The 13,477-nt window shown below is 42.0% G+C and overlaps 1 protein-coding gene across 3 annotated transcripts in view; it reads left to right on the top strand.

Annotated features, from left to right (window-relative positions):
* MAG (myelin associated glycoprotein) overlaps positions 1–13,477 on the top strand; it is an 81,277-nt gene that overhangs the window by 54,363 nt on the left and 13,437 nt on the right. For all 3 annotated transcript variants that reach the window (XM_075840399.1, XM_075840400.1, XM_075840401.1), the window contains exons 3-8: positions 2,449–2,524; positions 5,438–5,806; positions 6,095–6,391; positions 7,630–7,887; positions 11,170–11,430; positions 12,521–12,808. In XM_075840399.1, coding sequence (XP_075696514.1) covers positions 2,476–2,524; positions 5,438–5,806; positions 6,095–6,391; positions 7,630–7,887; positions 11,170–11,430; positions 12,521–12,808 — 1,522 coding nt within the window. In that variant the 5' untranslated portion in view covers positions 2,449–2,475. The remainder of the gene's footprint in view (positions 1–2,448; positions 2,525–5,437; positions 5,807–6,094; positions 6,392–7,629; positions 7,888–11,169; positions 11,431–12,520; positions 12,809–13,477) is intronic.

The following is a 13,477-nucleotide window of genomic DNA, read 5'->3' as shown; positions in this document are numbered from 1 at the left end:
GGGAAGACATATGGCAACGTACATTCAGATTCATTCATTCCTATTAGTGGAAGGGTTGCTGGAAATATATACATAGTATCACCAAATGTCACCTTGTTGTTTATCATCATATTTCTGTACTTGATCTACAATACTATGTGTTTAGTTTTTTCTATTCATTTCTGAATAAGCGGAAAGGGTGAGTTCGGGGTTATGGTTCCACATGGTGGGCAGCTGAATTTTTGGGTAGCGGCATGTGTCTGCAGCTGAGGGTGTGCAAAATTTTTTCTTCAATTTTCAACAAGGCTGGCACATTTATCTCCGACAAATTAGAGCCCGGTCCTTCTGTCATAGGAAAGTCTAGCAGTGAAAGTGTTAATATGTAAGAAAACAAGTCTCAGACCTCCACAGTGAGCAGATGACAAGCCTCGTACACCCCCTCACAGATCCCTTTGCATGTAGAAGTGAGTCAATTATTGGCTCGACCCACAGCCCTGCGTTAAATTGTGCGATCAAAACAGCTCTTCTTGTACCATCACTGAGAATTCAATGGCTTCTTGTGGTCCCACAATACAACAGAAATCATTGTGTGCCGATGAGCCTGGCCGGTGTCCAGGAGGTGGAAGGCCGGGACAAACCCCTTTTGTCCTTTCTGCGTTCCCAGCTTAGGGTGGTACAATGTACAGGGAGAAGTGTCTTGTGTCTCAAACCTTGTTCAGGATGGACAATCTCAATGCAAAACTGTATGATGGTAGACAGGACAAGTGGGCAGATATCTCTTTAAATATGCAAATAAACCTTTGCAAAAGAAGGAGGGACTTAATGGCTAAAAAGTGTATCTACCCTACTTTACTCTTTCTGTATAACACAGCATCAAAAATGGCCTGGAATGAGATGAAGACCAATGGGGGTTACAGAAGTCACAATTGGGCCAATAGGGCCAATATGGTTGGGAGGACCTGCTTGGCTCTCTGACACATAAGTCAGCAGTGGCCTCATGTAATTGCCCACTGATACAATCATGGATCAAGGGAGATCAAAATGTAAATAAATAATTGTATAATGTATATAGTTCCGGTACAACATGACAATGATGGACAGAATTAGTCGTTGGGTTGGGTCTAGGAATGGCGTAGATAGGGCTGAATCCAGATGTATGTAGACCTTTGGGTTGGGTAACAGAGGCACAGAGGACCCAGTTAGCCCCACCATTGCTTGACAAGTGTGGAGCATGCCTACCCAGATTGCCATGAGTCCTCCAAGCCCAGTGAGCCCTGGCATGTGCCCAGGTTCAAGCTCAAGACTAAGCACTGGGGCTAATGTTTCTTTCTCCTTTGCCATTTCGTTTGTTTTTAGTTTGTTTTTAGTTTTACGAATGAGGCATCATTTCCAAACTTGTGCTTTTTATTCTTCCCCATGGAACTTAGTTGGAGCACGGCTGGGGGTAAATTTCAGTTTTTTTTTGAGGGGGAGCAACTACTACCTGGTGAAAATACATCATTTTTTTTTTTTTGCCTCTTTTGCCTTCATTGAATCTGTTTATAGAGATTTGTAATATATCATCTGTGTACATTCCAGAAAGCCGTCACCTAAATCAAGTCCTATGTGTGAGCGATGCCTCTGTAGTCTTCCTACTCATAAAAATATCTTGACATCTACTACAATTGGAATGCTTATGTATTTTAATTCATATTTAATAGATTTCATTTTACTCCTACGCGCATCATAGAGCACCGAAATGTCATCACACATGAGTAATCTCGAATGACTACAAATTGCTATTTTAAGGATATTGTTGGTGACTATTTTACTACCTTCCGAAACTCTTTGCCTTACTATGAATTCAGAGAGTCCTCCTAGATCCACAATTTTTAAAAAAAAAATGTCCAGCTTCCAAGAGTGGAATGAGATTCTCCAGAGACCCTGTGCTGGGTCAAGTGACGTCATTGCCCAAGTGGTGGCACCTAATGTCAAGTACTCAGCCTGGCGACCAGCCAATCTTTTAGTGGAGCAGAATGTGATTCACTCTGATGTGTTCAACATTGAGTCACATTGTCTAACTACAGCAGAACAATGACCTTCAGGCCTCCCTCAACCACCAGGTCTTTGTTTACTGCCCCCTGGCACGACTGCTCAGTTTTATTATACATACGCATGGTCCTCCATGGACAAGGTTGGCCAAATAACTCTAGATTCCAGTCAACACATTTTTGGGAGTTTTGTAGATAAATTCAACCACAGATCAATAAAGTCAACAGTATTCACCCTCTGGGGTTTCTCACCAACCTAATCATCCTTGTCTGAGGCGGGTAAATGTGTAGTTAGAAGCTAATGGGCCATGATGGAAACTACACCTGATCCCACCACTGACCTGCTGAAGTTGTGAGTGTTTGGTACCCAACTATCTCTTGAGGAATATGTATCATTGGGCAGCTCATTCCTTGTGTTATTAAATCTGTTTTCTTACAGAAAATATACCTACTGGTTTAGAGGAAGATGGAATGGCGGTGGAAATCTCTTTCTTTAATGTTATTTATTTTGGAAGGTAAGAATGTTGAACAACCTTATAAGTTCAAAAAGGTTTATAGAGATTCTCCAACTCATTGAAACAAGTAAATAAATAATATTTTTTTGGGCTCTTTTCCTCATTTTGCTTCATTTTTACTTGTTTACATTATGGCTCTTATGTCTTCCAGTTTAGAAAACACATTTCCATACAACCTATTAGGGAATTCTGAGTTGATAGAGGGGGGGGGGGGGTCCTCGGTTCAGGATCCTCATCTCTTGACCAGAGTGGAGAGCGGTTACATAGAGCGTCTCTCACTTTGGAGGACCTGTCCTGTCCTGTATTACACAGACAACACATTGATTTGAATAATCACTGTGTAATGCTTCATTTGCCCAGTGGTGGCGCTGCTGGGAAACTGAACACTTACTGCCAGGTTCCTCCACAGATCACGGCTGATCGCTGGAGGGCCCAGCAGGGAAACACTTTGTGATCTGCTTATTGTCAAGGGACCCTTCTAACAAGTAGGGATTGTCCAAAAGCACACAACCCCTTTAATCCCTTAACACAGAATGACTTACATGTATGTCATCTGCGGGGGCTAGTTGAAGCAGAATGATGTACATGTGTGTCATTCTGAACGCGTGGGCACAGGAGCTGACAGCTGGGCTGCCGATGCAACGGACAGGATCAGAGAAAATTCAGATTTAGGCTGTTTAACCCCTTCCCGACATTCGATGTATGGCTACGTCATAGCCGGGTACGGGAAGTATGAAACGGGCTCACGGAGTGAATCCGCTCCATACGATGCGGGTGTCGGCTGTATGTTACAGCCGACATTTCACAGTAACGAGCGGGATCGCGCTCGAGCACGATCCAACTCGTTTAACTCGTTAAATGCAGCGGTCAATAGCGACCGCGGCATTTAAATCGTTAGAAAGAGGGGACGACCCCCTCTAGCAGCTCATCGCGCCCCCCGCAATGCAATCGCGGGGTGGCGATGGTTGCTATGGCTGCCTGGGGGCCTAATGAAGGCCCCCTGGTCCGCCATCTTTGTGCTCCTACTAAGCCCTGCCTCTGGAAGTTTGTCAGAAAGACGATATACTGCAATACATTAGTATTGCAGTATATCGTGCAAGCGATCCAAAGATCGCTGGTTGAAGTCCCCGAGGAGGACTAATAAAAAAAGTAAAAATTTGTAAAATAAAGTTTGTTTTGTGTAACAAAATTTTTTTTAAATTAAAAGTCGGAATTTGGCGACACAAAATAGATTTTCTTTTTTACACTTAGGTTTTTACTTGTAAAAGTAGTAAAATATAGAAAAAACGATATATATTTGGCATCGCCGTAATCGTATTGACCCGCAGAATAAAGTTAACATGTTGTTTTAATTGCGCAGTGAATTCCATAAAAACAAAGCGCAAAATACAATGTCGGAATCGCTGTTTTTTTTTCATTTACCCCACAAATAATTTTTTTCCTGTTTCCTAGTACATTATATGGCTAAATAAATGGTGCTACGAAAACTACAACTCGTCCCGCAAAAATCAAGCCCTCATAGTACTATATCGATGGAAAAAAAAGAAGCTATGGCTTTTGGAAGGTGGGGAGGAAAAAACGAAAAATAAAATCTGAAAGTTGTTACGACGGGAAGGGGTTAAACCTTAAATGCCACAGTCAATAGCGACAACTGTATTTAAGTGGTTTGACAGAGGGAGGGAGCTTACAAAGGCCCCAAGACCGGCCATTGGTGTATGCCGAGCAGGCTAATCAATAAATGATATGTACCCCAAAATGGTTCCATTGAAAAATTCTACTTATCCTGCAAAACACAAGCCCTAATATAGATATGGCTCTTGGAATGTGAAGAAGAAAAAAAAGAAAAAGAAAGAGTGACTTGACCCTAAATCAAAAATAATTACAATATAATAGACAAATATAAAGGACAGTCTAAAAAAAATTCATGACAACATATATTACACACAGCAAACCCATAAGAAATTGGTGATTAAAAATATCAAAAAAAGTTTTGGAGATTGATTTAAAAACATCCCAGAAACTTTTTGAAAAAGATAAGAGCTCCTTCGTTTGATCTTATACACTGTGTTGTAATTATGTTTTTGTTTTTTTTTTGTGTTAAAATGTTTCTAACCTCAAAAATTCTCCAAATACATGTTAATATTTTTGGTTAAAAAAACTTTTTTTTTTTGAGAGGAGTTGTCTATGTACCTCCATCCATTTTTGTTCCGATGCCTTCTTTTCCGTTGTTTTCTTTTTCCGCTCCACTTTCTTAGAAGTTAATTATTGATATGACACCCACTGTAGATGGAGATGCTAATGTGCCCACACATACAAGAAGAATCTGTCTAGATGAATAACAAGAACAATGGCGGTGGTTCAAATTGGCTGGATTCTATTATTTTGGCAGGCACGGTTAAAGATGGGTCCAAATTAATTTTTTTCTAAATTGTTACATAAATATAACAAAACAACTCCAAAGAATAAGGCCCCATGCACACAAACGTGCTTTTGCGGCCGCAATTCCCCCAAAAATCCACGGGAGAATTGCGGCCCCGTTCATTTCTATGGGGCCATGCACACGACCGTAGAACGGACATGTCTTATTACGGCCGTGTTCTGCGGGTCGGGCTCACTGAAATTAAGGGGCCGTGGCAATGTTCATGGCCCGCGATTTGCGGGCGGCTCGCGGCTGTGCACATGGCTACGGTCGTGTGCATGAGGCCTAAGTTGTACGTATGGCCTTTACAAAGAAAAAATCTGCCACTATGCGATCCAGACCCATCTATTTGGTAATCATGGCCTACAAAATGTAAAGAACACCAGTGGGGTTTTGGGGTATTTCATTTTAGGTGCCCAAAGAAAAAATCACAAAGACAAATATATTTAGATGATTTTACTTAATTTTCCTCTCTATGATTGACTCCATTCAAGGTGTGTTGAGTAGACACTGGTCAGCTTGGATGCCCCCGTCCATCTCAGCATTTAAGGAGACTTGTGTGGCCATCCCATGCAACTATGACTATCCTGAAGACATTCGACCATCACCAGTAAATGGTATCTGGTACTTCAACAGCCCGTATCCTAGGAACTTTCCTCCCGTGGTTCTGAATTCAAAAACCAACTCAGCACATGAAATCTACATGGGTCGTACGAAGATGATTGGAGACCTACAAAGGTCAAACTGTTCAATACAGATCGACAAAGTCACCAATGAACTTCAGGGAAAATACTACTTCCGGGTCGATCTGGGAGGCTACAATCAATATACCTACTCAGAACATGCCAACCTTTATATATTAGGTACATTTTTTTGGTTTCGGGGTGGGAAGGGATCTTCTATGAGGAGACAATTTGGCCTATCTTTTAGCCAACTTAAGATTCTGTGGAGAACTTCCAAATGGGACCAGTGGTGGAACTTAGACTAGCGAAATATGTTTCGGTGGGACATACTATTTCTTCTTGTTGTTCCAACTTATTCCGTTTTTAACATCAAACTTTTTTAACTATTTTGTGTGTCGATGCCTTTGGGGAAAATTGTTAAAATATACATTAGATGGATGACATGTTTCGGTGCTGTTTTGTTCATAGACGAACCCTTCGTAGTCCAGCCACAAGAAATTGTATCAGGCAACGAAGCCGAGATCACGTGTTTAGTAGACGATAATTGTCCCGACTTGAAGCCTACTGTGGCCTGGATGGACATTGAAGGACTTGAACATCATAACGTGTATGCCCGGCTGGAGGAGAACAATGGTGCCTGGAAGCAGATATCTACCCTGAGGTTCCTTCCTTCTTACAAAAACAATGGCCAACGATTGGGTTGTAAAGTCACATTTCCAGCCACGGAACTGGAGTATAAAGGTTTTGCCACAATGGATGTAAGATGTAAGTTTCCCCATGAACAGTCATTAACCCTTTCATGACTAAGGGTCATTGATGCCCCCGAGTCCAGGTCAAATTTTCCATTTCTGATATGCACATCCTTAAATGATAATATCTTTGCAACTGCTTTGAATATAAGAACAATTTGTACTTTTTTTTTTTTTTTTTACAAGGCTTATGAGGCTTTCATTTTCTAGATTAGTTTAATTAATTCCAGGTTTGTAATTTTTATTATGAACAGACCAATCACTAAAAATGTGAAAAAAACACTTTTTTGTAATTTTTTTAATATATATTTATCTATATTATATGTAACATAAGATATATGTTCATTTGGACAGTGACGTCAGGAGCTCTCTTTAGGAGAGGAAGCCCGGCGATCTGATCTGATCAGGGTTTCCGCTCCTCGGGGTGGGAGCTGGGTGCGATGCTATCTACTGTGGGAGGTTGCCATCTACAGGAGCTATCTGCAGGGGGGCGGCACTATATACATGAGGGATGGAGAGACGTCAGGGGCACCCTCTAGGAGGGGAATCCCCGGCCATAGCGATCTGATCGGGGATTCCGTTCCTAGAGGGAGCTTAGGTGGCGCTATCTACAGGGGTGTATATTCCAAGGCTCTCAAAGCCCCGGCAGACATGAGAGTGCAGCGCTGCTTACACTCATTAGACCCCGTTCCAGGCTGACTGTATGTGCTGTACTGTACGTGACAACTGCACGGGGCATCGGCAGTTGGAACGTATATGTCCGTATAGCAGTCGTGAAGGGGTTAAAGAGCAATTCCAGGCATTTTTCATAAATACATATTTTTGAGGCAGTAAAAATTTAAAATTGTGTAGACATTTAAAAAATTAGCAAAACGATTTTCTCCATACTTAATGTCTCTCCTATCATGCCCTTAGGATACAGCAAATTTTTGACAACTTTTATTTTTAACACTGGAAGTAATTGCCCCCCTGCTGAGTAATGCAACTTGTCTGAGAGATCAAGAGGAATGGGGGAGACAACTAGTCTGATAATATTACATGCGCCCTCCTTTCCCCATAACTGGGCATTTTGAGTTGTTGCCACCTTTTACCTCCCCAACTTTTTTACCTAGGAAGTTGGCGAGAAGCAATGTATGTTTCAGACGGTGTACTATTTATTTTTTACCGTTTTAATTATGATGTGATGTATTACATGAGTTTCCTAGACAAATATCTAATACATATCTGATGTCTGACTATTTTTGTCTATTCCAGATGCCCCTCGCATTGTAGATATTAACTCCTCCACGGAGACCACGGAGGGCACCCAGGTGGTGTTTTTGTGTGTGATTGATAGTAATCCCCTGTCCCGTGTCATGTGGTACAAGGATGACTTGCTTTTAAAAGAAGATTACACTGGGAACCTTACGCTGGAATTTGAGTATGTCACCTACAACCATAATGGCATATATGTGTGTGCAGCGGAGAATGAGTACGGCCACATCAATAAATCTATAGGACTGGCCGTCATGTGTAAGTATTCCTTTCAATTAATTATTAAGAATGAAAACATATTTCTTATTGTAAAAAAAATCCATGTATTAGCCGTGTGCCAATAATCACATTGATATGCCGGAGACAGAAAGTGTTGCCATGGGGACACAGGCACATTGATATGTCAGAGACAGAAAGTGTTGTCATGGGGACACAGGCAGTGAAGTTCTTCTCCCAGAAAGCCAGAAACATTAACCTCGAATAGCACAAGACCAGGGCCGGAGACTTTACATCATTAATGCCCTTTGCGGTATCTTCTGTTGGCACTCCACCATATGGAGTACAAATAATCACGCCATACAGTGCCTCATTATGAGTGTCATACAGTGCCTCATTATCAGTGCCATACAGTGCCTCATTATCAGTGCCATACAGTGCCTCATTATCAGTGCCATACAGTGTCTCATTATCAGTGCCATACAGTGCCTCATTATCAGTGCCATACAGTGCCTCATTATCAGTGCCATACAGTGCCTCATTATCAGTGCCATACAGTTCCTCATTATCAGTGCCTACAGTGCCTCATTATCAGTGCCATACAGTGCCTCATTATCAGTGCCATACAGTGCCTCATTATCAGTGCCATACAGTGCCTCATTATCAGTGCCATACAGTGCCTCATTATCAGTGCCATACAGTGCCTCATTATCAGTGCCATACAGTTCCTCATTATCAGTGCCTACAGTGCCTCATTATCAGTGCCATACAGTGCCTCATTATCAGTGCCATACAGTGCCTCATTATCAGTGCCATACAGTGCCTCATTATCAGTGCCATGCAGTTCCTCATTATCAGTGCCTACAGTGCCTCATTATCAGTGCCATACAGTGCATCATTATCAGTGCCATACAGTGTCTCATTATCAGTGCCATACAGTGCCTCATTATCAGTGCCATACAGTGCCTCATTATCAGTGCCATACAGTGCCTCATTATGAGTGCCATACAGTTCCTCATTATCAGTGCCTACAGTGCCTCATTATCAGTGCCATACAGTGCCTCATTATCAGTGCCATACAGTGCCTCATTATCAGTGCCATGCAGTTCCTCATTATCAGTGCCTACAGTGCCTCATTATCAGGGCCATACAGTGCCTCATTATCAGTGCCATACAGTGCCTCATTATCAGTGCCATGAGTGTCTCATTATCAGTGCCATACAGTGCCTCATTATCAGTGCCATACAGTGCCTCATTATCAGTGCCATACAGTGCCTCATTATCAGTGCCATACAGTTCCTCATTATCAGTGCCTACAGTGCCTCATTATCAGTGCCATACAGTGCCTCATTATCAGTGCCATACAGTGCCTCATTATCAGTGCCATACAGTGCCTCATTATCAGTGCCATGCAGTTCCTCATTATCAGTGCCTACAGTGCCTCATTATCAGTGCCATACAGTGCATCATTATCAGTGCCATACAGTGTCTCATTATCAGTGCCATACAGTGCCTCATTATCAGTGCCATACAGTGCCTCATTATCAGTGCCATACAGTGCCTCATTATGAGTGCCATACAGTTCCTCATTATCAGTGCCTACAGTGCCTCATTATCAGTGCCATACAGTGCCTCATTATCAGTGCCATACAGTGCCTCATTATCAGTGCCATACAGTGCCTCATTATCAGTGCCATACAGTTCCTCATTATCAGTGCCATACAGTGCCTCATTATCAGTGCCATACAGTGCCTCATTATCAGTGCCATACAGTGCCTCATTATCAGTGCCATACAGTGCCTCATTATCAGTGCCATACAGTTCCTCATTATCAGTGCCATACAGTGCCTCATTATCAGTGCCATACAGTTCCTCATTATCAGTGCCATACAGTGCCTCATTATCAGTGCCATACAGTGCCTCATTATCACACAGTACAGTGCCATATGTTGGCCAAATACAGTTGCCTATATAACAATGCTATACCGTGCCACCACCACCATACACTGCAAAGTAATATACTGTACAGTGGCCAAGTACTAGTGGCACAAAGTGATTACTACCATACAGTGCTTAAATAAGACCGCCATACAGTCACCAAACAACAGCTCCGTACATACAGTCATCTAAAAAGAGCATATACAGTGTCTAAATAAATCTGATATACAATAATAATAAGATTCATGGTGATCTCAAGCCTGACGTCTGTGGTGACCTTTTACACTACTATTGATCTGTTAAAAGCCTTAAAGGGGTTTTCTGGGATGATGGCCATAGTTTTTTTGCGGGATTAGTTGTATTTTTTAATGGCACCATTTTGGGGTACATATTTTTTTGATTAACGTTTATTAACCTTTTATGATGGGGGAATAGAAGGAAAAAAACAGCAATTCTGCCATTGTTCTATGCGTTTTAAATTCACGCCGTTCACCGTGCAGTGTAAATAACACGTTATCTTTATTCTATGGGTCGGTACGATTACGGCGATACCACATATGTAGCGGTTCTTTATGTTTTACGACTTTTACTACAATAAATATTATTTTAAACTAAAATGATTTGTTTTTGCATCGTCGCTTTCCAAGAGCTGTAACTTTTTTCTTTTTCCATCAATGCAGTGATGTGAGGGCTTGTTTTTTGCGGGACGAGACATAGTTTTTATTGGTGCTTTTTTTGGGCTACATGGGACTTATTGATTAACATTAATTATTACTTTTTTGGAGAGCAATGGAAGAAAATCGCTTCCGCCATTGTTTTTTGTTTGTTTTTATTTCCGACGTTCACCTTACCGGGTGCTTAAAATTACACAATTTTTTTTTATTCACATCTGCACAGGGCATGGCTATTATCAGTGACTCCAGCTTTGCTGCATTGTATATTAGAGTTAGAGGGAGCTTGAAATACCCTTCTTTTCTCAGGATTCTGCTCTGTCCCTTCTCCATGCTTTACACTGAAACACTGCTCTTTCAGAACTTCCCTCTAGAAGATCACCAAAATGTCAGTGCATGTAGAGCTGATTTCCATGGCAGGAGATGTAGGGTCCTGCTGTCTGAGAACTAGAAGAAATTAACCAAATTCTGAATACAGCTCTGGATGTGACTAGAGAATTCAGCGCTATATGTAAAAAGTGATGTTCGAAGTGAAGCTGCACTGCAAAAATTGCCTGAACTATATCTAGAGAGTGAAATGAAATGACGCTATTCATTTTGATAGGATCGATTTGTGGCAGGGTCGAAAAGTTTGCAGAATTTGCCGCTGAGTCTTCCAGCTAAATATTCACTAACGTGAAAGTGAAAATAACAAGACATTTGCCATATCTTCCAGATCCTCCATGGAAACCCACCGTGAATTCATCCCTGGTGGCGATAGAAGGAGAGATGGTCACTATTTTGTGTAACACCCAGGGAAACCCGGATCCCATCATCACCATCGTCAAAGACAAACAGGTTCTTAACTCGGTCATCTTCCAGAATGAACTGGTGCTGGAAATTCCATCGGTGACTCATGAACATGATGGGGAGTACTGGTGCCTGGCGGAAAACCAGTATGGACACAGCAATAGCTCCTTCAACCTCACTGTTGTATGTAAGTATCACTTTCGATATCAAGACGAATAGTTAAAAATCAAAGAAATGGGTATTTTTGGAACATGTTTATCTAAGGGCGATCCTTACCGGCTAGTTATTCTCCTTTTTACTCATGCCATGATTAAGGACACAGGAGGTGTCTGAAACGCGTAAGCGAACAATCAATGCGATTCACCACCTTCTTTTTGCACTTTGATAATTTTAAAGTTGTATACCAATAAAATTGGAACTTCGATTCCTTTTATGAACGACCAGCGCTGGATCAAAGCTTTCTCTTTTCTCCTGTATTCTCCTTTTTACTCTGTTCCATGAGGACACACCTATAATCGGTGACTCCAGCTTTGCTACCTTGTCTATCGAAGCCTAAGGTAGTCTGAAATCCACCTCTTGTCTCATCAGAGGCTCAGCCCTCTCATGCTTTACACTGCAGCTTTGCTTATTCCGATTGACTGCTGTGCATAAGCACAAGCCCGCCACATCTTATAAGCTATCGGTAGGCCATAAATGTTAGTGGTGGGAAAACTCCTATATGTGGAGCTTTTGTTCCACTTAATGGAAACCTTTTTTTAGAGGCACATGTAGGATATTTAAGAAGACGGTTGGAGTCCCACAAAACCCATATAAAATGGTTGGAAAAACATGTCGGCAGTGTAAAAAATTGGAAAAATTCCTGCAAATCCCAACAGTCTAGCATGACCCTTGACGTGGTGCAAAAAGTCACACACCCAATAATCTGGCATGAACCTGAATGTGGTCTACAAGTCCAAACCAGGGACTGGACCATCAGGTGATGAGTAGAACTTAGTGTATCAATCGGCCCGATTTGCTGCCCTGTCCACCAGTCCATAGGGTACAATGGGTCGGCTGATTTGCGTATTATTCTATTTAATTTGCTCAATGTCAATTTGTCCATTCGTTGTTCCAGACGTTTTAATTTTAGGTGTCAATTTATATAAATAAGTCTGACGTCACTGTGGTCCAGTCCCTGGAGGACTATTCAATGCTCTTTTTGTTTTGGTAAGGCCAACGGCATTTATAGACTTGCTTATGTCCTCTCACGCTTTTCCATAATTTTTTCGTCTTTCCAGTTTCACCATTAGTTTTGCCGGAATCCAAGTGCACGGTGACCAAGGACAACGTCCAGTGTATGTGCACGGTGAAGTCCAACCCAGACCCGTACATCATGTTTGAGATTCCAGAGAAGAACTTCACGGTCAGTGAGCTTAACGCGGAGTATGTTCATTCTCAGAGGAATGGCTACATGGTGAGCAGCATCCTGACCCTACAGAAAGAGACCAAGCTTCCCGAGGTGGTACTGTGCTCCGCAAGCAACTTGTATGGCAAGAAGGTTCATGAGCTTCTCTTCCAGGACACCAGTAAGTCATGTTCTCCTATGGACTTGTACGTTCAACGTGACCAGTGGTGGACTGAGCAGCTGTGTCATGGGTCGTCCAACCTGAAGCTGTGCCCTACTTTTGCCCCACACAGAGGATGGGACCCGGTAGTGGACCGCAACATGAAGCTGTTGGTGGTGCTAACTACCTTCTTCTCCATGATAGCTTCCATCACTAAGATGGTTGACCAATGAAGCTTTTCAGACTAATCCACTTCACTGTGCCAGGTGCAGGAGGTGCACCGTCTATGAACTGAGAAGTGAATGTTACCTCAGGTGTTACCCTCCTCTGGCTATAGGGGGCAGTGTTTTAAGCTCTTTGGGGAGGATTCATTTATTTTATTTTGACGCACGCCATATTTGTGTTAAAATATTAGAATTTTCTCTCCACTTGCTACTTTGAAATGTGTAAAATATGGGTGGGGGTAACTGCCAGGGGGCCAGTCGGAAATTTTGCGACAGAGTAATGATTTTTAAAGACAGAAAATGGCGTCAATTGTAGCTCAATGCAGCGAAGGGCTATCTGAGATGAGCCTCTCAATAAATTTGGCGCATTTCACTCCCATGTACTTCAGTTTGAAGGGTTATTCTCATATCCGGTGGATATGCAATAAATGTCTGCATGTCCCACCTCTGGAATCAATATATATCT

This window comes from Rhinoderma darwinii, chromosome 10 (genome assembly GCF_050947455.1).
Source record: "Rhinoderma darwinii isolate aRhiDar2 chromosome 10, aRhiDar2.hap1, whole genome shotgun sequence".
Classification (NCBI taxonomy): Eukaryota; Metazoa; Chordata; class Amphibia; order Anura; family Rhinodermatidae; genus Rhinoderma; species Rhinoderma darwinii.
The sequence above is the reverse complement of the archived record's forward strand: the minus strand, read 5'-3'. Positions and strand labels throughout refer to the sequence as shown.